Source organism: Scaptodrosophila lebanonensis, unplaced genomic scaffold, assembly GCF_003285725.1.
Source record: "Scaptodrosophila lebanonensis strain 11010-0011.00,11010-0021.00 unplaced genomic scaffold, SlebRS2 tig00000118-arrow-arrow-pilon, whole genome shotgun sequence".
NCBI lineage: Eukaryota > Metazoa > Arthropoda > Insecta > Diptera > Drosophilidae > Scaptodrosophila > Scaptodrosophila lebanonensis.
In genome coordinates, this window is record NW_022060578.1 from 1240054 (window position 1) to 1266531 (window position 26478).

Here is a 26478-nt window from a genome sequence, read left to right on the forward strand (position 1 = left end):
CTTCTTATGAATTTCTCTTAGAATTTCTCCAGAAATAGTTGAGTAATATATACTTGTATTTATTCTTTAAAGACAACTTAAAATTATAAAATAAAACAAAGAAGAAAAATTAAATAGGTAATAAACGTTTGCCGGGACTTACAAAATGTTGGAATTTTCGTTCAATATTATTATGAAAAATTAATTAAAGTGGATATGATATGAATTATGTGATGAACAATAGCATAAAGTGAAATTAATTACAGGAGTTTCATTTCGAAGTGCAATCAGTTTTCTCTGCAAATGGGCTATAACTGTTGATTCCAAAGGAAAGCGTGAGAAAACTGAACGAAGGGGCATGTGTGCTTTAGATATTTAACTTAGGGATATGGAGCTGAAAAATGTTTGCTTTCATACAGTAAGGTACTAAGATTGTGTTTTGTTTGATAGGAAATAAACATTTTCATAGAAGAGATTGCCCAGATTTGTGAATAAGAGCCAGCTACGGACCAAATCCTCTCGCTCTCTCTCGAAAACATGTTGGCGCTAAAAAGCGTATCATCTAGAAGCAAGAAACAATCAACAATTGTAAACAAACGCCTGCGCCGGAGCAGTTAACACGGCACTGACAGCGTCATCGTCAGCGTCAGCGTCGCGGCGGCGTCTTCGCCTTTCGTCGTGTTGCCAAGGCTCCAGTGCTCGCAATTTGTAGTCTAAACTTGGGTGCTAAGTAACTAGCATTCTGCTGGGCAAATCAGAAACTCGGAGACGCTCGTGGCAAACGGTTGGTTTTCATTTTTGAGCGCGAATCAGCACTGAGCTCAACAAATAGAGGAAGGCAAATTAAAGGCAAACGCACACGCAACGAAACTCATAAAAAGAAAAACAAAGCAAAGCAAAACATATAAATTGTGTAGTAAAAGTGAAGAAAGCAAAAAATCAAAGTGGAATAATAGGAAGCGGATGTGGTGGTGTTGCAGGTTCTTGTTGTTATTGCTGTTGTTGTTGCCGTTGTTATTTCTGTTTCTCGGCGCGTTCTTGTTGGCAGTGGCAGCAGCGGTGGCAGGAAGTACGGAAAGTGGGTTGCATTCGCAAAGCAAAAGCCAAAAACCGAAAGCTGAAGAAAATCAAACCAAACCAAGCCAAGCCAAACGCTTGTTGTTTGTTTGTTTGCTTGTACATCGTTACGTTTCAACTGTGTGTGTGTGTGTGTATGTGTGTGTCTGTGCGCAGTGTTGCCAATGAAAATGCAAATTGTTGGTAACAAATATTGGTAAAATATAACAAAACACCAAACGGAAAATGGGCAACTGTAAAATGCTAAGGCTAAGGCAAAAGTCCAATGCTGATTCTGAGGAGCGCGGTCTAATAAAATGCCAGCCTACAAGTATGCAACGAAAAGCTTAACAAACATAATCAGCAGCTTGCACATCTGCCTAAGTGTGTGCATGTGTGTGAAGAATGAATCAATAATGGCGGCTGAATAAGTGAAGCAATATAAACAAATCGAAATTAACACACAAAAACAAATCATCTTTCATAGAGAAACACACCATGGCCATAAATTGAGGAGGAGTGGCAGCAACAACAAATACAACAACCACGGAGCGATCTCGCATTTAAGAGGACGCCACCATGTCGCAGCCGAGAGGACGCGGTGGCCGGGGGGGAGCTGGTGTGGGCCGCAAAACACCATCTTCGCTGACAGGCCCGCCCGACGAGTCGGCAACGCCAAGTGAACGTGCCACGCCGGCCAGCAAGGCCGATTCAGATCCCAAGGATGACAGTTCAAGCAATGGCGATAAGAAGGATGTGGATCTCTTTTCGGCTCCCAAGCCCCCCAGTGCTGGTGCATCCATACGCGACACCGCGAACAAAATTCTTGCACTGGCCATGAAAAGCGAATGGACGCCCATTGAGGCTGAGCTGAAGAAACTGGAGAAATATGTGGCGAACGCGGGTGAAGAAGGAAATCACATACCGCTTGCGGGTGTACACGATATGGTGAGTGATGTGCTCTGTTTTAATTCAAATACATGAGACGTAATAAAATACTAGAAGGGTTTATAAATTTAATTGCTTGAGAATCATACAAATTTCTTCGATTTTCTTGTGATGTTTTCAGAGTAGGAAAATATATGTATTATACTTATCCAATTCTATGTAAATTTCCCCGAACTATGAGTATTTTGGTCAGGCACTGCCAGAAAATTTCCTAGTTCGTTATTTGTTTGTTTGTTTGCTTGTGAAATCAATTTAGGGCCTTTGGGAATGAATAATCAACTTGCTGGGCGGTTTGATGGCGTCGCCATTATCAACGCTGCGCTTCGCAGCTTAGCGGCAATCCATTGTTGTTGTTGTTGTTGTTGTTACCTGGGCAAAATAACGACACAGTCACGTCGCTGTGTGATATTTGATAGCGGCACAAAATGGTTGGCTACCAAGGCAATGCCGGTTGCATTTGATTTTCTTTCCTATTATACTCATATTTACATATTTGCCTTGTCTGCCATGTCTGCCTTCTATGTCTTGCCTTCTTGTCGGCAATGGCGGCCACAAGTTGCGCTGACTACCGATAAACTCATAAAACATCGGAAATTGAAGCGCTTCGATTTCAATTTACCATAAAATTTACATAAAATTAACGTTGGGGTAAAAAGAAGCAACGAAGCGAACGGGTTAAAAGTAGTCGTCGCTAAGAAATGCCAATAAAATGCAGAGCCATGTAGACGAGTGCGACCCGGCAATGAAGACAATGTAGGATATATGTATGGGCAGAGCGTTGAGTAAAGGGGTTCAAATGTTTGGCACTCGTGGGCCTCCTTCGGAAATGCCATGCAAATCAGTTGGTGGGAGAAAGAGATATTTATATTGCAACTGCTATTTATAACACAGCTTATGGTAATTTAAAGACACAAGTGGTAATGAGGCCTAAGAAAACTTTAAATATATGGGAACTAATGTAAAATGTATAATAGCATTTAACTAGAGTACTAACTTGTGTCGTTTGCCTTAGAATAAAGTCATACACCACATTAGCATGCTTCCAAGGCATATTTCATTATATTTGGTAGATAAAGTTAAGAATAGAAGGCATTTATTTGTAGCTTCCCCTACATGGTCTCTTCAGGTGGCTCCAAAGATAACCTGGATAGGCATAAATAGATTTTAATCAAATTTATAAATGGCACAATTTTTTAGCTTATTTCCATCTTAATGATTTTTATTTAAAAACTCTTATTGAATGATTAAGAAAGCGTATTTTGGTACCGAAACAGCTACATAACTAAAAGCTACTAGTAATTAATGCAAATAAATTTGAAATGTTTTAGAAAAGAAGGGCTATTAACAGATATGTAAATAACAAAATTAAATTAATTATTTATGTTCTAATTCCTTAACCACATAATCTGTAGATACCTTTCAAAGCCTTAGCATTAAAAACCTTTATTAATATTACAAAAAATAGTGAGCAAATAATGTGAGTGAATAAAGATACACAATATTGGAAAATTAGATTACAATATTTTTGTGTTCTGATAAATTTAAGCCTTGTCTTTAGAAAAGTAATTACGAGCTTTTTATTAATTGATTCTCCATGATTGCCAATCTCTTACAGAATACCGGAATGACGCCGCTGATGTACGCAACTAAGGAAAATAGGACTGCCATCATGGACCGTATGATTGAATTGGGTGCCGATGTGGGTGCGCGGAATAATGTAAGTACGAGTGTCTATCAATAACAATTTCTTTCCAATGACAAAAAGAAATCAAGATGTAATAATGCGAGAGTCGTGCGGGCCCTACTTCCAGTACGCACTTTAGAAACAAGTTTGTTTTTGGCCTGGAGTATCCTTATTTTGGAGAGGTTTGATTTTGCTGGAGCAATAATTGTTTTATAAATCAGAACTCTATTCTTCGGCGACAGCTTGTTCCTGCTGTTGAGCAACCATTTGATTTGATTTCATTTTATTAAAATTAAATACAGATAAGCCAAATTATGGACGTAAAGAGGTATATCCCAGGATGTACTTTTTGATTACACATCATTTTTCATCGAGTTGGTGTCTATAGCCACATCTGTAGAGTGTCGACAGAGTTTACAGGTATAATAACCAAATAATCACCAACAAGAAATCAACAAATTACCAGAATTAAGGGCAGACAGACCAAATCATTAATATAAGATATGGATACGTTTTGATGTTTGGTACGCATTCCTTTGGTTGTTATATAAACTCGCCCTTAGCTATGAGAAAACAAAAACAAAAAATATAAATCTCCTATTGATTTCAAAGTACAAGTAATTTACGGCCAGCCAGCTGCGAAGGCGGCTGCAAAGCCAATGGAATTGTGTCAAATCAATAAAAGCCGCATAATTAAATCCCATACGAAGGTGAGCTTGTGTCCAACATCAAACGCACCGCTCGCACGCACCCAACGCACTGCTGGGAAAATCGCATCGACCTCACTTTTCCTTAACAGCAGCAGCGGGTCAACTGAAGAGAGCTTGGCCAATGGTGGTCGAGCCACAGGAAGCAAACAAAGCACGCAACAACTTGTTTTGAGGGCATCGAGACCACGGGAATTTCGTCAAGACTACTACTACTCGGCCGATATCATAATCAGTGGCTTTAGCTTTTGCTTTTGCACTCCTTCCCTGGGCACCTATTATTATTATTATGCCCATGTGGGCGATTTATAATAACGTCCGTTCTCTTGGCTATTTTTAGTTGTTTAGATCCTTGAAATACTCTTTGGTGTGAGCGAAATCAGTAACTATAACGAAAAGTAACTATAGTATTTAGATGGATAGATACTAATTTTAAAAAGAAACCCTCTACTTTTGTACCGAACAACTTTAAGCGATTCAAGTTCAAAATATTGAAATGTTTGCACAAAAGAGTTTTCTAGCTCCACCTTCCAGTCATATGATTTCTTAAAGATTAGCCCATATGGCGATTATGCCACTAATTGGGTGACAACAAGAGGTCATGTTTTCACATAATTTACTTGCCTCAAATGCCTGGCATATTTTGAGCCACGAGCGTAAAAAAATCCTTGACCTAATTACAAAATAAATGTTGGCAAACTTGCCGAATAATATTACCAAAACAAACACAGGCAATTATTTGAGTGTTCGTCTTCGGAGAAGCAAGAAAACTCAAAGCAAATGAAAAGGCAAAGGAGCAAAGAAAAAAGTACTCGGACACCGAAAACAGTTTGAATGCAAATTAGAAACGAATACTCATTCTGTTGGGTTTTCTTGTGCTTTCTGGTTTTCCTTACCATTGCCAGTGACGTGGCGCAATTGTAGACCGGTCGAGTAACTGGGATTTTTGACCATTTTCACATTTTCACATTGTCACATTTCCGCTCCTATGGCCTAGCAGTATTAATGAATATTAAGAAAATAGGCTTAACATTAATATCTGGCAGTCATCATCTGGGATATCTCAGCACCCCGCTGGCTGGTTTCGACCTCTGTGGTTTATATTTTGGAACTGAATACATAAAGCTGAAAAAACACAAAAATAGAAAAACTTGGCCAGCTTATGGTTTAAGAGTGCCTGAGTTTCGTGATTCCCGCCTTACTGTTCTCGATTACACTTACTCAGTTTTTCCCTGCCTATGAATAGTTTTTAGCCTTGCATTGAACTGTTACTTCTACACACCTGAAGGATGTCCTCTGGCTAAAAGAAATAAATCGACTCTTTAAATTGTAAATGTAAGTAGGAGCCGACAAAATCTGAATAGGCGTAAGTCCTTAATTCAAATTAGCGCACACGTGGTGAAAGTTTGACTACCCCTCCCTCATTAAAAACACGCTTTAATTAGTTGAAGTGGTCTGGCTGAGGACTTGGCTCGGCAAATTAGAAGTACCAGATGTCATGTCAAATGTTGTGCGAATTAATTGTGTTCATCTTCTTACCTGCCATTTATCTGAATGCCAGGCGCGAAACTTATGTTATCTAAGCACGACAATGCATGCACTGACTATTACAAATGATGTAATGAGTTTTGTTGCCACTAATTAGCATTTACTTGGTAGAGGCCTGTCGAAAAGATGTTGCACCCGACCCCCTCGCAAAGTACACCTGGGCGTGACTGCCACATGTCATTTTAGAGAGCACATGTAGGAAAAATAAAAGTGGACGTGGATGTGGATTCGGCAACTCCTTTTTGCAAGTTAAAAGCCTATTAATCAAGCACATGACTGGGCCAAAAACCAAGAGAACGCCCCTATTTATTCATTTTCTTTATTTTTGCGAGTGAAACTTCATTTGCGCTAAAAAAAAAAAAATGGGGTGCTGACCTTTAAAGTAGAGCTACAAGAAATGGGCCCTGGTTTTGGGCAGGCAGGCAAATGGGCGGGCATACTTCCGTTACATTTTTATGGCCAATGGCGTCATTAATATGCAGTTTTAATTAAAAGTGACTTAAGCGCTATTTTTCGCACGCTTCGTGCCGCTTGTTGGCGGAAGTCATATAGCTTTTCTATTGTTCTCTCCCAGTTCTTTCCCCATTAGTGTGTCATTATGCGGCCGGGGGCGATGACAGCGTGGAAATTCGCCTTTAAGTTTTTATAAATTCGTAGCTCCTGCCGACTGACTACTGACTACGGAGCAGTCAATTTGTCAACGGGCCAGGTGCTGCCTCCTGCGTGTGGCTTATGTCACGCATTATGCTGTAAATTAATGAAATTACTCAAGAGGACATGAGAAGAGGGGACGTTCGGGGCAGGAGTGCACATGCAAAGCTTTCTTCGCTGACATCAGCAGCGTTAAGTAAGCGTGGAGTACACGTATTCGAATGTGGCATTAAGATAATAAAAAGTTTGTAATTATTTGAAGCATACATTTCTGCGCGGACAGACTGGTGAGTGTCGTGACAACATTGCTGATGACTTCATGGCAAAGTACAGATTGCTATGAAGTCATTTGTGAGAGGCACACTTACATCAAACATCCAGTTGTCAATGGGCACAAGCCTTTGCCAGCCTTTACCAGCCTTTACAAGCCTTTACATGCCCACAACACTGAAAATAGCGACGGAGCAGGGCCAATAAACTGGGTCGCTTGCCCTCCATTCTGTAGCAGAAAAGCCGGACGAAAAAAATGTGCTAGAAAATTTGCGCTTCCGTTTTTGTTTTGTTTCCGGTTTTTGCTTTCGTTTCGCTTCGTTTTATTGTGCCGTGCACCCCTACGCCACACGTTGAATTTCGGCTGCCCCTCAGAGACGACGGAGCCGGCATAGAAGTATATGCGAATAAGAAGCGTGAAATATTATCTGTCTACTGTCCCCAGTTCGAACATTTTTTGCTGTTTACCCTAGTTTATTTTACCATTAGTTCTCCGCGGAAGGAGTCGGCGTCAACGACTTGGACATATATCAAGGAACAGCGACTTGACTTGGCTTTTGCGCTTATACACGTACGTGCTGCTTCAAGCCAGTCGGCATATGCAAATTAGCTGTCGGTGCAGACTGGAAATAGTCAAGCAATCGCCACGTACATAAAGCCAAGTCACTTCCGTTGGGGCACGAGCCCTAAAAAGCAACGCAGTGTGTTATAAATTAAGCCGAGCCAGAAGGCAAATATAGTAATGTTGGGCTGGTCGCAGTGGGTCGCAGGCGACCGCAATGGCCACAACCACATTGTGTAGCCCAATCATGCCGCGTATGTGTAATATTATTACCTTATTTCACTCCCATATTATATTTACCTACTTATAAGATGATAAATATATATATATATATGTGTGTGCCAGTTCTTAATGCACGGCAGTTCAGGGTTGCGAGTCTTTTGAACCGTGCTTTTGGAACCATAAACCATAAGCCAGGTAATGACTGCTTTAAATAAAGTCCTCAACCTTTACTTAATACTCACACACATGTACGATCAAAAGCCTACTGAAGAAAATTGTAGTACGTTCGAAATTCAGATAAGTTAGGTCTATGTAGGTTCTGAATTTTGGGTATTATAGAACAAATTCTATAACGGAGAGAGGTGGAGAAAAATCATGTGTTACTTAGTGGTTATGAAATCCTAGTTACTGTATTCGCATATGTGATCAACAATGAATTCTTTCCTTGATAGATAGCCTATATTTTCGATTCGATTACTAAGAATGTATAGCTGAATGAAAATAAAGGCAAACAAATTCTTAAAACAATATTAGCGCATGGTGTTGACATTCGTTTTGTGTGTTCGATCATTCATCGTTTTCTTTGTATGTATTGAAAATAACATTTTGAAAAACAATGGACTGATTTAAGCATTTACCACAATATTTAGCTGACGTCAGATTTTGGATACAATTTGCATAGAGTTATGAGTTCCAATCCCTGCAGCTATCTTCCGTATAAGGCCAGCTGTTAAAGTTACTTAATCTGTGAAACATTTCAATTGGTTTATCTGTAAATGAATAAATTGTGTAGCCAAATAGCCCATCGAAGAAAGCCCCTATACCTCGAAAAAGTCTACCGCTGTTATTCTTCCTTCACAGAAGCAAAAATTATTCCGAATTTTGGAATAGAAATATAATATTTTGTTTCCGTAATTTGGAATGGATGAGACTCTGTGGTGGTGGAAGGAAAGGCTGTAATATCAACAATGTTCAAAAAATTAATACTCATGTGGGCTATTGGGAAAATCTACCAACTTGTGTCGTGACATGGATCAGGAATATATACAAGATTTTTCCTTCTCTCGTTTGCATATTTTCACAAACATAATAATTTCTGCAAAAAAGTATATAAAATAAGATCAATCCTGTTTCGATTTTCGACAAATTTTAAATATAGGCTTTTCCACAAACACTCTAAAACCTAATGGCGTACCCAATTCGAATCGGTGTGTAATATGTGTCCCATTTTTTTGTGGCGCTCTTCCATTCAGGTGCAATGTCTAGCATCCCTGGGCGCAGCTTTCGCTTAAGTGCAACATGTGCCACATGTGTAATTTGTGGCTTGGTTGCCCAGCTTATTGTCGCCAACCTGTAATGGCTTCAGCTGTGTGCACCAGAGCCAGAGAAATGCTATCTAGAAATACCTCTGGCCGCCACGATTTTCTGTCAGGGTCATGTATTTGATGCACTTCTTGCATGTGTGCTAACGAGTTTTAGGAAATGGCCAAAAGCGAAAGTCGTCCACATGCAAGGCACCCTAAGAGATGTTGGGTCCGTAAGTAATCAGCATTGAAGCGACCACACCTTAGCCCAGCAAATGTGGCATGCAAAGTGGTTTTTCTTTAAATTACACACACACACACACAAACACCCCCAAACCCACTCGTACATATTGGCTTTGACCCATTGAGCCATTTGGCTGGCGCGGTTGAGGAGGGAAATGGCGAAACGTGCGACTCCGGTTTGGGTTTTTTGCAATGATTCACTAGCTTGCAATTGATTTATTCCTTCTAACTCACAATTCTGAATCGGTCTCTCTTTCTACTTTTCTTCCCCAGGATAATTACAATGTACTTCACATTGCGGCGATGTATTCGCGTGAGGATGTCGTGAAATTGTTGCTAACAAAACGTGGCGTGGATCCCTTCTCCACCGGTGGCGTGAGTATATGCCTATATTACTTGACTTTTTTATTTGACTTTGCATTTTATTGCTCGCAAATGTGAACATTTTTGTTTAATAATGGTCTCACAAATACGACCTGTCAGCGGCATAAAGCACTTCAACCATAAGAAAAAATCGATTCATGCCTTCTGGTGCCTCAAAAAGTTGGTCGCCTATAAAAAATAAGTTATTAATCGTTACCCTCTTAAAAATGATGGCTTTAGTAATCTATTCCACATAGTTTATCACCAAACAGAAATGGCAGACTTCTTTGCAGCAGCGGTTAAAGAAATATTACTCGGAATTATAAGTGAATGATGAATTAAGCTAAGTATTATCTAGAAAACTCAAACTTAAGTAAGTCGTTGGTTTTTTAAAACACTACTGATAGATATTGAGGCATGTTTTAAGAATGGTTTAACAGAGCAGTTGTTTGGAGAGTTGGCATCAGAATGTAGGGGATAAGTGAAATATTCTGGTTATATCATTTGGAACCATTACTCAAACGTTTTTAACGTGAAGGCGTGAACAGAAGTGCGCCTTACTCAAGGCCTTAAGCTTAAATGAATAGTTTGTTATAAACGCAAGGATATATTGTTTTTCCAATAATGATTATTTTCATTAAATAGCTGCTATAGATATGATTTGGAAAGAGATTGTTTATAAAGAAGAACATTATTGGCAATTATCCAATTGTCTTTTGTTATCACATCGCCAATTGAAAAAGTTAATTAATTTTCGCTTAAATTCCGAGCCCATTTTCTTAAAGCTCACAATTGCAAGTTGATGTGCAAAGGTCAGGCCTAAGATGCAACCCCCTTGGGCGCCTGGTGCCCCAACATTGTTGTTGCATACTGCTGGCCCCGTGTTGCATGTTAGAGGTCTTACATGTGACTTTGGCACGTAATGTATGCGCGCGCGCCAATTAATGGCGACAAGGTTAAGATGGTAATATCGCAACCGTCCGGGCTTGTTCTTAAAGCGCGCGTAGACTTGCCTCTTTAAGCTGCCTGTCTGCGAACGAAGAGACGAACCAACTACAGACCACAAAGATGAAGAAACCCTAAAGAAACGAAAAGTAAACACTTGAGAGTAGCACGCAAGGTAAACAACCTGGGGTAACCTGGCAGCAGAAAGCGCCTAGATGTTTTGGGTCGCGATTTTAATGCTTTTGCTTCTCGCGCATGATATGGAGACGTAGATTGCGAGAATTTCGGGAGCGTTTTGAGTAGAAGAGCATGAATTGTGGGTGTGCTACAACGGGTATTACTTAAAACGAAATTACTGATGTTTATCAGCAGAGGACCTGCGCACACTGATATACACGCATGTACACACACACACACACACATGCATATGCACACACACGCACACCCTCACAGCGGATCTAGGCTTTTGTTTTAGCAACACCTAAGTTTCAAGTACGTGTGTCAGCACGGAGTATGTGGCGAGGTCGACTGCGGCGAGTTCCTAAGCTTGCATGAGCGAGTCTGGAAACCGTTAGCTGTCAGAGCCCGTAGCGCACCACACAATGAAATTATAAATGAGTAATGACGACGAGGCAGCATGAGATTGTTTTTTTTTTGGCTTTTTCTGGTGCTCCTCTTGTCGAGCAGGCGCTGTTGCTGGCTGTCAATCTGTGATATGAGAGCACATACTCGTACACACACTCTCCTGTGTGCACGTGAAGTTAGACAGTTAGCCAGTCAGTCAGTCAGTCAGTCAGTTGGGGCGACGCTTGCGGAGAGAAAAGTGACACGAAAGTGCTTATAAGACCCAAAAGCGGTGCGGCTGTTTATTCAGTTGTAATTTGAATTTTGAAGCGAGTGTATTTGGGCGTGAAGCACTTTTAGAAAAGAAACAAATAGTGTAGCATACTTTCGTGGGCGAGTCAAGCTAGGTGCACATATGCTTGCTGGTATTTCTCTTTGTTGCTTCATAAATTAATGAATAATCAAAAACCAAATAACGATTAATACTGAATATATTGTGTTCTTGGCTTTCAATATAGTCGCGCTCCCAGACTGCTATCCATTTGGTGTCAAGTCGACAAACAGGAACTGCAACAAATATACTTCGCACTCTATTGGCAGCTGCTGGCAAGGATATACGAATAAAAGTAGACGGAGTAAGTACTGATGATTGGGAAAGTGATTGAATATTGAGATGTTTATTTGGCTCCATTAAAGTGGAAGTGTGTTGTACTTCAATTATTTGGGCTGCCTACAAAAAAATACATACATTTTAGTCATATTTTTCGGACCATTTTAATATACTTCTTTGAAAAATATAATGAAGAGTGGACAGATACGCTTTATGATTTAGATGTGATGTAGATGATTGGACAAATGTTGTACCAATGCTTTGATAATTTTGAAAATATTGGAAACTTATTAATATACCCGTCGTGTACGCGAGAAGTAAGTCGACATAATCTCGGAATCCACCATAATCGAAACCGTCAGCAACTCATCTACACACATTTTTGTACATACTATAGTACATTACCCTCAACATAGCCAACAGTAGCAGTAGGCCGTCTTTTTAGTATAAAGTAGTATTAGTAGTAGTAGTATAAGCAAAGGTCTCTTCCGATCCAGCAACCATCCCAGTACGAACACCTGTAGTATAATAACACGGGAATTGTCTATAGAATATCGCACTTGCTTGTGTGGCATGCGTTCTAATCAAAAAATGATAGTACGGACACAGTAGGTCATATAGTTCGCGGTCGATGACCATGAAGTGATAAAGTGGTTTGTTTTAGGCCACACAGAAGGGTAATTGCTTCGGCACCAACGAAGCTCCCTTAAACATTATTTAGATACTCTCCTTTTTGAGTTTCAAAAAAACGTCAAAGTAAGCAATTCGAGCGATAGCTGTTGTTCTCAACTGGAGTTGCTTGGGTGGGCACAAGTCTTGCTGCTGATAGGAAAAGTGTTGCATATTCTAGTGATAATGTTTGCTACGAAGTTTGTGCAATACGAGTATGTGTGTGGCATGTGAACGATGTAAATATTTTGAAGCACACTCGAATCGGTGCCTGGCACTGCCAACGTAAACAAAAGTTAAATAAAAACAGCAACAAGAATAACAATAGCAACATATCCAGGAAATCAGAAAATTCAAACAAATTACAGTCACAGTCCAAAAGCAAACAAATTGTGAAAAATCGATATGCACCGCAACTCATTCACATTAAAGGAGCACACCCGAAAAGGAAATGCATTGCCAAAAATAATATGCTGGCCCCCTTTTCTTGAATATACTCGTAGTATTTGTTCGTACGGGTATATTAGTATAAATAGCTGGCGAAGTCGGCGGTTAACTTGCATTGCGACCCCAAGGGAGTCGGAAAGGGCCGGGCTTACTTATCGTAAATGCGAAGCCGCCAGTATTTGTCGCATCACGTGCACATGGGTGCAAATGTGCTGCGTTATTTACACTACGCACGCAATTGGCGGTTTCGGGCTCTGGTGTGTATGCATAAATTTATTTTGGATTGCTTTGGTTTCGATGCCACTGAAGCCGATTGATTGTCTAGACAATTGCTTCTGGATATTGCCAAGGCGCAATCATTCCGTCCGCCTGGCTGTTCAGACTGCGGCAACTTCATATAAATCAATTAGAGCCAGCTTGGCAACAGTTAATGGCACTGACATGAAAAATTAGCGAAATAAAATATACAAACTGGTATTCGTACGTACGTAGGCCTGATGCCCAGCCTTCTATTTATTTCGTTTCATTACTTTTGTTTTAACACACCATCCAAATAGTTTAACGGTCTCGAGCAACAATGACACTGGCACGCGCATTGGCTGGTGGCGTAGAGTCTATTAGCTTCGGCATTTTATGTAGATGCAGCCAATACGAAGGAAAAGTTGTGTGAGGGCGCTCAACTCGTTGCCAACAACAAACAAATAATCAGCCATGAGCAGGGGGTGTAGTTGGCCCAAAAGTTGACCCCCTTTTCATTTCTCATTGTACAACTTTATTTGCCGGGAGGGAGGGGGCTTTGAAGAAAAGCTACACAAATCATAGAGGGCAATAGAGGGTTTGCAAAGTTTCCGCAAAAAGTTGCCAACATGACAAATGAAACTAAAAATAATGACAACAGGCGTCGCCTTCACTCAGGAGTTCACACTTGAGCCTAATTGTGTTTATGCTAAGTTTGTTCTTCTGAATATTACTCACTCACTCTTCTCATACACCCGTACATATAGCGCGGCAAAATCCCACTGCTTCTCGCCGTGGAGTCTGGCAATCAGTCAATGTGTAGGGAACTTCTATCTGCACAAACGGCGGACCAACTGAAGGTAAGTCAACAAGCTGCCAAGCTCCATCAATCACTCAACCGAACATGCAAATCAAGCATTGTATCGTATACTCGTATACTATAAGTATGTAGAATATTTACTGACCTGGACTAAGCTGACCACTACCTAGTCCTTGAACTGCCAAAAGGCTGAAAATAGCGCCGAAGACGTGCGCATAAATCACAAATGCAAATGGCAGGCAACTATACGCACGGCTGAAGTTTGGCAACAGCGTCAAAGGAATTGCAACACAGCGCGTGCGACAATGCAAAAACGTGAGGATATACACTAGCAGGAAGGGGAATTGTTGGCTAACAAGTCATTTGGCAATAACCGGAATGAATATTGAGCCAATCTATGGTAGTTCGCCACTTTGGTGGTAGTTCCTTATTTCATTTCCCAATAGAATAGTTTTGTTTACATATACATAACAAGCCAGCTACTACTCTGATCGAATTTGATTTTGTTGGTGGGCCGATTACAAATGTTTTTAACAAACATTTTCCATATGATAGTTTAGGCTGGCGGCTTGGAAGTCAAATGAAGATATTTTTATTTGTTGGGTTTCCACGAAAGGTGCCCCAATCCATCGAAAATAATTGTTAGGGAATTTTGGCTTCAGCTTCAAATACTGACGCATTCAATATTTTCCCCTTCATATTCAAAAGCAGGTCATTCAAAAGTCAAATATAACCATATTTGAAATTGGTCGATTTTTCCACGAAAGTTGTCCCATTCCTTTGAAATTAATTGTTAGGGAATTTTGGCTTCAGCTTGAAAAATGCGCGTAATTTCTGTTTTTTTTTTGCTTTTTTTTGCAATGAGTATTTTTCAATTTGAGCCGCAAACAAGCGAGCGGTTTAAGTTAAAGTGTCTACAAGCACACAATTCTGAACGATGCGTGCTTCAGGTTGGCTTCGCTCTTGCGTGTTGATTAAATTAACGAAGGGGTTAAAGGTGACGCTGACTTTGGAATTGCACGCAATTTGCTAGGCCGATGCTAGGAGTTGGGTGCGCGTGTTTGTGCTTGGCGCTGTGCTTTTCAGTGCTCAAAACTAGGTCAGGAGTGTTGCGAATACTTTCGGTTTGCATTTCAAAGATGCATCATTCAACGTGCAAGTGGTCGAGCTCACGGCCCTGATTTACTTTTTCAAAATACAAGTAGACGCCTGACCCTCAAAAAGTGTGTGGCGGGTGAAATATTTTTATCGCTTACGGCTAACCAAAATTGCGAATATTGTAACAGGCAACGACGGCCAATGGAGACACGGCCTTGCATTTGGCCGCCAGACGGCGGGACGTAGATATGGTGCGAATTCTAGTTGATTACGGTACCAATGTCGACACGCAGAACGGAGAGGGACAGACGCCGCTGCATATTGCCGCCGCGGAGGGCGATGAGGCGCTGCTTAAGTTCTTCTATGGCGTGCGAGCATCGGCTTCCATTGCGGACAATCAAGGTAAGCGTGGTGGACCCGTAATTGTCGAGCCTTAAAGCTAATTGAGCTCCTGAATCGCAGATCGCACACCCATGCACTTGGCTGCCGAGAATGGACACGCGCATGTCATCGAGATCCTGGCGGACAAGTTCAAGGCGAGCATCTTCGAGCGCACTAAGGATGGCAGTACGCTGATGCACATTGCGTCGCTGAATGGACATGCTGAGTGCGCCACGATGCTGTTCAAGAAGGGAGTCTACTTGCATATGCCCAACAAGGATGGAGCTCGTAGCATACACACAGCAGCCGCTTATGGCCACACGGGCATTATAAACACGCTGCTGCAAAAGGGCGAAAAGGTGGATGTGACGACAAACGTAAGTATTAGGGAGATTCGCTAGTTTATTGAAATACCTACAACCAAGTTCCTTCTCCCCGCAGGATAACTATACGGCCCTGCATATCGCAGTGGAGTCAGCCAAGCCCGCCGTAGTGGAGACGTTGTTGGGCTTCGGTGCCGATGTTCATGTTCGAGGCGGAAAACTGCGCGAGACGCCCCTGCATATTGCCGCACGAGTTAAAGATGGCGATCGGTGCGCTTTAATGCTCCTTAAGTCCGGCGCTAGTCCCAATTTAACTACCGACGATTGCCTAACGCCGGTCCATGTGGCAGCGCGTCATGGCAATCTGGCAACGCTAATGCAACTCCTCGAAGATGGGGGCGATCCGCTCTACAAGTCTAATGTGAGTGGTCATGTAATATCAGGGGTTAGGAACCTAGGATAAAAACTTTGAGAAGAACTACTCAGAGTAAATGAAATAGGGCTTATAAGAAAAGGCGACCATATTCATTACCGAAGACTATTTTAGAGAATTAAGTATTGCGGATATATTGTATAATGGTTGTTCTTTGCAGACCGGGGAAACGCCGCTTCATATGGCCTGCCGTTCGTGTCACCCAGAGATTGTGCGGCATCTTATCGAGACGGTCAAGGAGAAGCATGGACCGGACAAGGCCACTACATACATTAACTCGGTGAACGATGACGGCGCCACAGCGCTGCACTACACATGCCAAATTACCAAAGAGGAGGTTAAAATACCCGAGTCCGATAAGCAAATCGTGCGCATGCTGCTGGAGAACGGGGCCGATGTGACGCTTCAAACGAAAACAGCGCTGGAAACGGCATTTCATTATTGTGCGGTGGCCGGCAACAATGATGTGCTAATGGAGATGATATCCCACATGAATCCCACGGACATACAGAAGGCGATGAATCGTCAGTCATCGGTGGGTTGGACGCCGCTGCTAATTGCCTGCCATCGTGGGCATATGGAACTGGTCAATAACCTTTTAGCGAATCATGCCAGAGTCGATGTATTCGACACCGAGGGTCGCTCTGCTCTGCATTTGGCTGCCGAACGAGGGTATCTGCACGTCTGCGATGCGCTACTGACCAACAAGGCGTTCATAAACTCGAAGTCGCGCGTCGGTCGCACGGCACTACATCTGGCCGCGATGAACGGCTTCACGCATTTAGTGAAGTTCCTCATCAAGGATCACAATGCAGTCATCGACATTTTGACTTTGCGTAAGCAAACTCCACTCCATTTGGCTGCTGCCAGCGGGCAGATGGAGGTGTGTCAGCTGCTGCTTGAGCTGGGAGCTGACATAGACGCGACCGACGATCTGGGCCAGAAGCCCATACATGTCGCCGCGCAGAACAACTACTCTGAAGTGGCCAAACTGTTCCTGCAGCAGCACCCGTCGCTGGTAAATGCAACCAGTAAGGATGGAAATACATGCGCACACATCGCCGCCATGCAGGGCTCGGTGAAGGTGATCGAGGAGCTGATGAAGTTCGATCGGTCTGGCGTGATATCGGCTAGAAACAAATTGACCGACGCCACTCCCCTGCAATTAGCCGCCGAGGGTGGACACGCCGATGTGGTGAAGGCCTTGGTGCGTGCCGGCGCCTCCTGCACCGAGGAGAACAAGGCAGGCTTCACAGCCGTACATTTGGCCGCGCAAAACGGGCACGGTGCGGTATTGGATGTTTTGAAGAGCACAAACTCCTTGAGGATAAACAGCAAGAAGCTGGGATTAACGCCGTTACATGTCGCGGCCTATTACGGTCAGGCGGACACAGTGCGCGAGCTGCTAACAAGCGTTCCGGCTACAGTGAAGTCGGAAACCCCAACCGGCCAGAGTCTGTTTGGTGAGTTGGGCACAGAGTCGGGAATGACTCCGTTGCATTTGGCGGCCTTCTCGGGTAATGAAAACGTTGTGAGGCTGCTGTTGAATTCGGCGGGCGTGCAGGTCGATGCGGCAACCGTGGAGAACGTAAGTTGAACTCAATCCTGTGCATGAGGAGCAGATTTAAATAGTTCTTCTACAGGGTTACAATCCGCTCCATTTGGCTTGCTTCGGTGGACACATGTCAGTGGTTGGTTTGCTTTTGAGTCGCTCGGCGGAACTCCTCCAATCGACAGATCGGAATGGTCGCACGGGTCTGCACATAGCAGCCATGCATGGTCATTTTCAGATGGTTGAGATTCTGCTGGGTCAGGGCGCGGAGATAAATGCAACCGATCGCAACGGTTGGACGCCACTGCATTGTGCTGCCAAAGCCGGCCACTTGGATGTGGTGAAGCTGCTGTGCGAAGCGGGCGCCTCGCCAAAATCGGAGACGAATTATGGTTGTGCAGCTATATGGTTTGCCGCCTCCGAGGGGCACAACGAGGTCTTGCGATACCTGATGAACAAGGAGCACGACACCTACGGTTTGATGGAGGACAAGCGATTTGTGTATAATCTTATGGTAGTCTCTAAGAATCACAACAACAAGCCCATACAGGAGTTTGTACTGGTCTCTCCGGCTCCGGTGGATACTGCGGCCAAGCTTTCCAATATCTATATAACGCTCTCCACCAAGGTGAGCTTTATTATAAAACGAATATCTCCCGTTGACTTCATCATTTTTGTCTGCAGGAGAAAGAGCGTGCCAAGGACTTGGTGGCCGCGGGGAAACAGTGCGAAGCCATGGCCACCGAGTTGCTCGCTTTGGCAGCCGGCTCCGACTCGGCGGGTAAGATTCTACAAGCCACCGATAAGCGCAACGTGGAATTCCTCGACGTTCTCATTGAAAATGAACAGAAGGAAGTGATCGCGCACACCGTAGTACAAAGATATTTGCAAGTGTGTTCTCTTCGATTTCAAACCACCAATTTTCGCTTACTCTTGAATCTTGTTCTTCCATAGGAACTCTGGCATGGATCACTGACCTGGGCCTCTTGGAAGATTATGTTGCTGCTGGTGGCGTTCATCGTTTGTCCGCCAGTGTGGATTGGCTTCACATTTCCAATGGGGCACAAGTTTAACAAAGTTCCGATAATCAAGTTCATGTCTTACCTCACATCGCACATTTACCTCATGATCCACCTGAGTATTGTCGGTATCACGCCAATATATCCGGTGCTGCGTCTGAGTCTGGTCCCCTACTGGTACGAAATAGGCCTGCTTATTTGGTTGAGCGGTCTACTTTTGTTCGAGTTGACGAATCCGTCCGACAAATCTGGATTGGGATCGATAAAGGTGCTGGTCCTGTTGCTTGGCATGGCAGGCGTGGGAGTGCACGTCGCTGCCTTTGTCTTCGTCTCCAAGGAGTACTGGCCCACACTCGTCTACTGTCGAAACCAATGCTTTGCCCTCGCATTTTTGCTTGCCTGCGTGCAAATACTCGACTTTCTGTCCTTCCATCATCTCTTCGGACCATGGGCAATCATCATCGGCGACTTGCTCAAGGATCTGGCACGCTTTCTGGCTGTCTTGGCCATCTTCGTATTCGGCTTTTCAATGCACATAGTGGCACTCAATCAGTCGTTTGCGAACTTTACGCCCGAGGATCTGCGCAGCTTCGAGAAGAAGAATCGCAATCGTGGCTATTTCAGCGACGGTAAGTCCACACGTTTGCTTTGCTTCCGATCTCCGTTTCATTGTGCCTTTTACTTTGATATGTATTTGTTTATGATTTGGAATGTTTCCTTAACCTTACCTACTTACATAAATCGTTCAATGTGTCTTGATAAGTATCTGCCTTGAATAAAACTGTCTGTGCTCAATGTTCACCCTCACATACAGAATGAGAATTCATTCAAACAAACAACCACAAAATACAACAATTGCATGCTAGAACTACAACTACCAAAACTACAGAGATCCTTCAGTTTCGAGTATGATGTCATCACGTTTCCTTGTGCTGCAACACCCTCTTTGTAGCCCCTACCCGCCCTATCCCATTGCCAGCTTGCCCCGTTTTCACTTCTAATGACGACATGACTAACCACTTTCTTCGATTCCACATAATATGATCGCAGACGATATGCCAACACCGCGTCCCCCGCCAGTCGAAAACTATATCGACAGTCGTTTCAGCGAGTTCCGACGCAAACATAAAGATGATCGTAAGTTCCGTTTCCTTCTATGCATTCTGCATGAGCCTCCGCGTGCTCTTATTGTGGGATTTCCCTTTTGAAATCACACAGTGCGCCTTATATGTTGTGTGTAAAGTTTTTATACTCATTACTTACTTTATTTTCCAGTTCTATGGAAAAAGCAAATCCACACACACATACTACCTACCGTATAGCCTTGCTCTTTGAGTGCTTTTGAGTTCGTTTCGTTTTGAGGCATGTTTTTTGTCAGAGGAAACCGTTCTATGTTATGTGCATCCTTGATGTTGTGGATAAATGTTCATAGGTATCACGTGCTGTAGTTTTTTTTCATTTCCTTTTCCTTCTTTTACAACAACAATTTCTCTGGAATGGTCGTTAGTTTTGAAAATTGCATAACTCGATTATTTCATTAGTTTTTAGTTTGAAGCATGCTTTATTTACGCTTGATCCTTTTTGTTTGATTACCTATGGATATTGCTGACAGTGGGTGCTTAAGTGGGAAAAAGGCTCATATACTGATTACTCATGGAAATGGCAGAGTGGGGAAGTTAAAGCAGAGTGCAGAGAAGTTTCAAGAATTTATTTGCTTATTATGTTTCTATCAGTGGAATAATTGGAAATTAAATAATTTATATGATATGAATAGCAAGTTCACATTGATGGAAGAGACTCAATATAGAATCACACAGATCTCGAGCTGATGTTAGTTAAGATAGGCAAACTATTAGAAAGTTCCACAAGTTTCAATTTTTTGTAAAATTCAACTAGGCTCTGCTCCCATAGTTTCCTGCGTATCTGCGCATGGATTACATCTATCCAGAGAAAAATGGAACTAACTAACTTAATGTATGACCGTAGATTTTTATTGTTTCCATTTCATTTCAATGGTTTCTCGATTGTTTGTTCGGACCGTAGAGCAAATATATTTGGAAAAGTTGCCTTAAGCTGGGGTAACTTCCAAAGTAATTTCATAGTAAAAGAGTGAGAAGAGGAGGAGCTCCGTTGACTTACGACTAAATTACGTTTTTATTTTGATTCTCGCTTTTTTGGTTATCGGTATATCGAAATAAGCCTAATTAGAAACGTGTATAAAAGCCAAATTTGAATACTGCATGTTGATGTCGCATATGAAATATTTAAGAATAATACCACAATATATCCAATATCCAATATCCAATATACTCCGACTATTGCGCTGCCTTTCGAGGGCTTAGCTTGTGCCGCTTGTCACACCAAATTTCTGCACAATCAACGGCGAATGCCATACAATACCAATCGAAACAACTGATGACACGTATGTGTGTGTATGTGTTGGCCGATTATTTGGATGCGAACGTGTTCTGCTGCTTTTGACGCACACCCACCAAATCAAATAATATAGTACATACACGTACAAGTACATATGTAATAAGAGCTACAACAACAACAACAACAACAACAACAATGTTACCTGCAATGTTATACATAAGTACATACGAGTATTGCACACACGCCTGTGCCGAACAATATCGCATATAAATACAAGTACATGTACTCTATCCATATCGTAAATGTGCAGCAAGTATTGCAGTGCTATCTACAATAAATTCCTTAAAGTCTAGCTAGCCTACTAATGCCCAACTTTTCGCAAACGAAATCCCCCGTACCGTCCGAACCCAATGCACGTTCGCTGTTAGGACCCATGACGCCCTTTCTGGCCTTTGAGCGTCTCTTCTTCGCCGTTTTCGGACAAACGACCACCGTGGACATCAATCCCATGCGACATTTGCGTCCCGAGTGGACCGAAGTGCTATTCAAGTTTGTCTTCGGCATCTATTTGTTAGTGTCTGTGGTTGTACTCATTAACCTGCTAATTGCCATGATGTCGGATACTTATCAGCGCATACAGGTTTGTATTGACAATGCCGCTAATCTCTTGCCTCTTTTCTGCTCTTTTTCGTTTCGTTTCCGTTCCTCCAATATCATTAATCGCTTTCGGCAACAACAACGTCAACAACAACAATTACAACAACGGGAACAACCCCAACCGCAAATTGAACCGCAATTGGCGCACGTTCCCGCTCCTACTGGGGTGGTTGGGTTGGTCGATTGGACAATTAACGGCGAATTGGCCAACCGCACGTCCTGGGCGTCCGTTATCTTTTTATTTTTCAAATCATTCTCCTGCATTCCCACACACTCGTGTGTTTATCTACATGTGTGTGGGTGTCTGTGTGTGTGTGTGCGTGGGGGTGTCTGTTTAACGACACAGTGCGCATGCATCCGATAAACTCATTCGAGTTGCTGTTCTTCGCCGTGTTCGGTCAGACGACGACCGAGCAAACGCAAGTTGACAAAATCAAAAATTTAGCCACGCCCACTCAACCGTATTGGGTTGAGTATCTGTTCAAAATTGTCTTTGGCATTTACATGTTGGTGTCGGTGGTTGTACTCATTAACCTGCTGATTGCTATGATGTCAGACACCTATCAGAGAATACAGGTAGTATTGCTAATGAAGCTTCAAGCTCTTCGAACTCTTATGCCACACACATACTTAACCTTACTACTTATATACATACAATTATTTATAGTCTTATTATTGCATACCAATTGAATGATATTTCCTAATAACCCCAAGTCTTTTCCAGCGACCAACTGTTTTTAGACTGCGAACTAAGTTTAAGAGATCTATTTGCATTTTAACAATTAACTTAACTACACTGATAACAATACTTTAACCCGCGCCTGTTCCTAAAATGATGATAACAAATTTATTTCTTTTTAACGTAGAGTTTTCATAATTAAAAGCATGCCGTCTTTAAAATAAGAACACTCGCTATTTGTCCAACAAAAAACCAATCCCATTTTCAATTTCAATTTTCAAGAGTTCGACTTCGTTCGCGAAATTTTCATTTTATTTCGGAAATAATTTTATTAGTTTTTTATTTAATTGTGAAACTATTTTCTGAGAACAGGTAACTTCTAATACACAAGAAGAGATAGCGCTTGAGATCTTGCATTATAAATTCTATTTTATTGAATACTTTTCCTTTCGAAATAATTTCATTGTGTTTTTAAGGATTTCAGGGCATGCAAAAAATAATAACCGATGGTTTACAAATGAGAGAAGAATCCTTTGAGGAACGGCATATTTTGTAGATCCATCAACTGCCCAGACTTGCAACTTCTAGGTTTTTTCAAATGAAATGTTGAAGAAAACAAATAGTGCTCTGAGAGATACATTTTGAAGAGCCAATTGTATCTTGCAGATGCAACTTAGCTTCAATTTAGATTTAGTTTAGCAAATGTGCTACGCCTATAGTGTATACGTATTAGTTCCTTCCCTAGATTAGTGCCCAGTTCAGCTTTTGTGTCCAGTGCTTGTATAAGCAAGCTTTAAACCGTTGCTGCATGCTTACACTACTATATCGTGTGTGTGTCTGTGTGTCGTCACGCCATTAAGTTAACAGTCTCTAGAAATATACCAATGGGAATGGGAATGCCGCGTTTTGTGTAACAATTTATGTAGAGGAGCTGGCCCAGTCGTGTGTTGCCGTTGTCGGGAATTGTTAAGCAAAACAGGCGCCTACATTTGTGTATTTCCCTTATGACACTCTTCTGTTGCAGCGCTTAAGTTACTCTTAGAAAATGCGTTTTACAACACTGTAAAGCCTGACACGATCTCTCATCAAAGAAACTGATCACTCTACTTGTTCTCGTTCTATTCTGATCATGCCTCATTCCAAATACCATCATGCACCACTCTGTACAAAAACCAAATCGCCAAAAACCTATCAAATACTAGGCCCAATCCGACATCGAATGGAAATTTGGCTTGTCCAAGCTTATACGCAACATGCATCGCACCACAACAGCGCCATCGCCGCTTAATTTAGTTACCACCTGGTTTATGTGGATCGTCGAGAAGGTCAAGGTAAAATATCATGTGTGTATTACGACAGCTCCTCGAGCTGGCTACTCTCTGATTACAAAAAGGCCAGTTTTCTTCACGAACTTCTGCCAAGATGTTTAAGAAAACACTGGGACTGTGTGCAGCCAATAAGACCAACTGGTTGCTGACCTTTTCCCCAACCCATTTAAAGCAATTTGGCAACAACAGCAAAAGATAGAGTCAGAAATGAACTTATGATTTCTAATACCAGAGCTTTAAGTGTGTTGCCCGCACAACTGTGACTGTGTGATCTTGCACCTACCACCTACCACCTACCACCTACAACCCATCACCTCCCTCCACCCAGCACCTCTCTTGTTCCTGCACCTCAAGTACTCGTGTTCAAGTCCTGCACCGTAGCACTGCCGCACGCACCCTAAAGACGCTTCCTGTGCAGTCCTTGTATTTGCTCATTTCAATGTTCTTGTCGTTTCGTGTCTCCTGTCTATCTACATATCTACATGTTCGTTACACCCGTATGTCCTGTCTAATGCGCCTTGAATACTCGTACATTACACACGCCACAGGCACGCATGAAGAAAAAGAAGCGTCCAAGTCTGGTTCAGATGATGGGAATACGGCAAGCCAGTCCGCGAACGAAAGCCGGCGCCAAATGGCTATCGAAGATCAAGAAAGGTGAGCCATGTATGTATCGCTGCAGAACTGCTTGTGTGGCGGGGTAAGCCCACAGGCCTGGATCACAGATCCACCCAAGCGAAGTGCAAGATATGTTAAGCTAAAGACGAATGCTCCCTTTATCTCTCTCTCTGACTCCATACTATCCTATGCTCTGTGTAATACTTTCTAACTAACTGAACTTTCTATCTACAATTGGCGCGCTCTAGCTCAAAATTTCTTTCTTCACTTCCGATATCCGCTCATCTGTGTGATTTGTAAATATATCTAATAATGTGCTTTGATCCCCCCAGACTCGGTGGCACTCTCCCAGGTGCATCTCTCGCCGCTTGGCTCGCAGGCCAGTTTCTCTGCGGCCAACCAGAATCGGATTGAGAATGTGGCCGATTGGGAAGCCATTGCGAAGAAGTATCGTGCGCTTGTGGGCGATGAGGAGGGCGGATCTATGAAGGACTCGGACGCGGAGAGTGGTTCAATGGAGGGCAGCGGTGCCCCACAGCCGCCTGCACAGGTGGGCAGAAACAAGAAAGCTGCTATTGCAGCGGCGCCGAAGCCAGCTTAGGATTTTGAACTCGCACTTTTTGAATACACTTTTTGGATGAAATATTTGCAGCAGAAGCTTTTGTGTGTAATTTACTAAATAAGTTTCGATTGCAGGTCTAAGATACTCCATCTCCACCATCTTCACTTCACTCCACTGTTCTCTACTGTAATCTACTCCTCCTTCTTTCCAAACTATCTCTCTGCTCTACTGTACAAGTATTGCCTATCCAACCGTCCTGTACTGTAACTGTATTTCTAAGCGACTCCTAAGCTAAGCCGCACCCATTTGCCTAAGCCCTAATGTAAGCGTCACCTTTCTGAGACCCTAAGATAATTCCTTAGCTAGAATATTGAAATTGTTTTGTGTAATTTTTAAAGCGTGTATTAGCTAAGTCCAATGATTTGTCTTCTAAATAATTTAGTTAATGAACAAACGATTTTTACAAGGAACAACCTAGATAACAACAAAACAAGTTTTCCATATTAGTAGACTTTACGAGTCCTTTTTGGACTCTGTGCAAGTCGAAGCAGTGTCCAGATATAACCCAATACTGTGCTGGCTGCGTCCATTTTTTAAAAAAGAACTACTAGAATTTTGAATGTAAGCGTATTTTACGAATGTATCCTGAAATTATTTAATTATACTAGTATATAGGATTCAATTTGGAAAATTTGGGTTTCACCAATGCTTAATGCATTGCTGCCTCCCCTCTTTTCTTATTCATTATATTCTGCACTTTTTGATTTGGAAATTTGTTTTTTGTGTTTTTTTTTACTAAATATATGCCCAAAATTTGTTATATGTGTAAATAAATAGACATAATTTATAAAAAATGCAGAGATTGTTTGTTTTATTTACAACCAAGTTCGTACTATTTGTTATCTTCGGAGAGATGTTCCGCTGTTAAATTACATAGATACTTGTATTTATCTTTGGTGTTTCTCAAAACTTAAATCTTTACCCATTCTATCACAGCCATTTAATGTACTAGTGATAGTCCGATCCGAGTTCAAATTCGCGAAATTATACATATTGTGAACAAAAATAATTATTAATCTTATGGAAATCATTTCATATTTTGTTCCAGAAATTTACATAGCAGTTGATTTAAGATGAAGAATTGTGGGGTACGGTGCAGGCGGGCAGGCGTTCTACTCGTTTGGAATCAAAATAAAATAAATACAAGTAATAACGCACCCAGGAAAATTTCAATTGAGTGTAGATGACATTTAATAAATATTAAATTAAATACAATTTTTGTTTTGGCACCATTGGTCGTCGTGTTGCACATATACAAAGGAATTGCGTCTATATGAGTGTATGAATGCCTATGCGCATCTATTCGTGTCTGTGGAAACATGTTTGCAGTCAACCAAAGCACCAGCATCAACAACCACTGCGGGCAGCGCTTGGGCAGCAAATATATTTATCGCTATAACTTTTTGCTAAATCGGTCTATCATAGTGAAACTTGTATAATAACTAACGGGGGGTATTTGCCAAATTTGAGTTCGAAATTCCAAGAATTACGGGAGTTACGATTTGCATGGGAGAGGAGGGAGGGTCATTCCAAAATACACATTTTCTGCGTACTCACATAAGG

The 26478-nt window shown here is 42.0% G+C and overlaps 1 protein-coding gene across 5 annotated transcripts; it reads left to right on the forward strand.

Moving 5' to 3' along the window:
- Nucleotides 1–1614: 1614 nt before the first annotated feature.
- Nucleotides 1615–25606, forward strand: LOC115628484 (serine/threonine-protein phosphatase 6 regulatory ankyrin repeat subunit A). 5 transcript variants are annotated; one of them, XM_030524608.1, is made up of 17 exons: nucleotides 1615–1983; nucleotides 3599–3700; nucleotides 9448–9549; nucleotides 11565–11681; nucleotides 13777–13869; nucleotides 15116–15329; nucleotides 15390–15685; nucleotides 15750–16052; nucleotides 16225–17652; nucleotides 17708–18244; nucleotides 18301–18507; nucleotides 18571–19264; nucleotides 19686–19772; nucleotides 21440–21651; nucleotides 23550–23678; nucleotides 24224–24332; nucleotides 24626–25606. In XM_030524608.1, exons 1-17 carry the CDS (start codon nucleotides 1615–1617, stop codon nucleotides 24892–24894), a joined length of 5268 nt encoding a protein of 1755 aa, XP_030380468.1. In that variant the 3' UTR covers nucleotides 24895–25606. The 5 variants fall into 5 exon arrangements, with proteins under 5 accessions (XP_030380468.1, XP_030380467.1, XP_030380471.1 ...); XM_030524607.1 differs by lacking the exon at nucleotides 21440–21651 and adding an exon at nucleotides 22015–22244; XM_030524611.1 differs by lacking the exon at nucleotides 19686–19772.
- The last annotated feature ends 872 nt before the right edge of the window (nucleotides 25607–26478 follow it).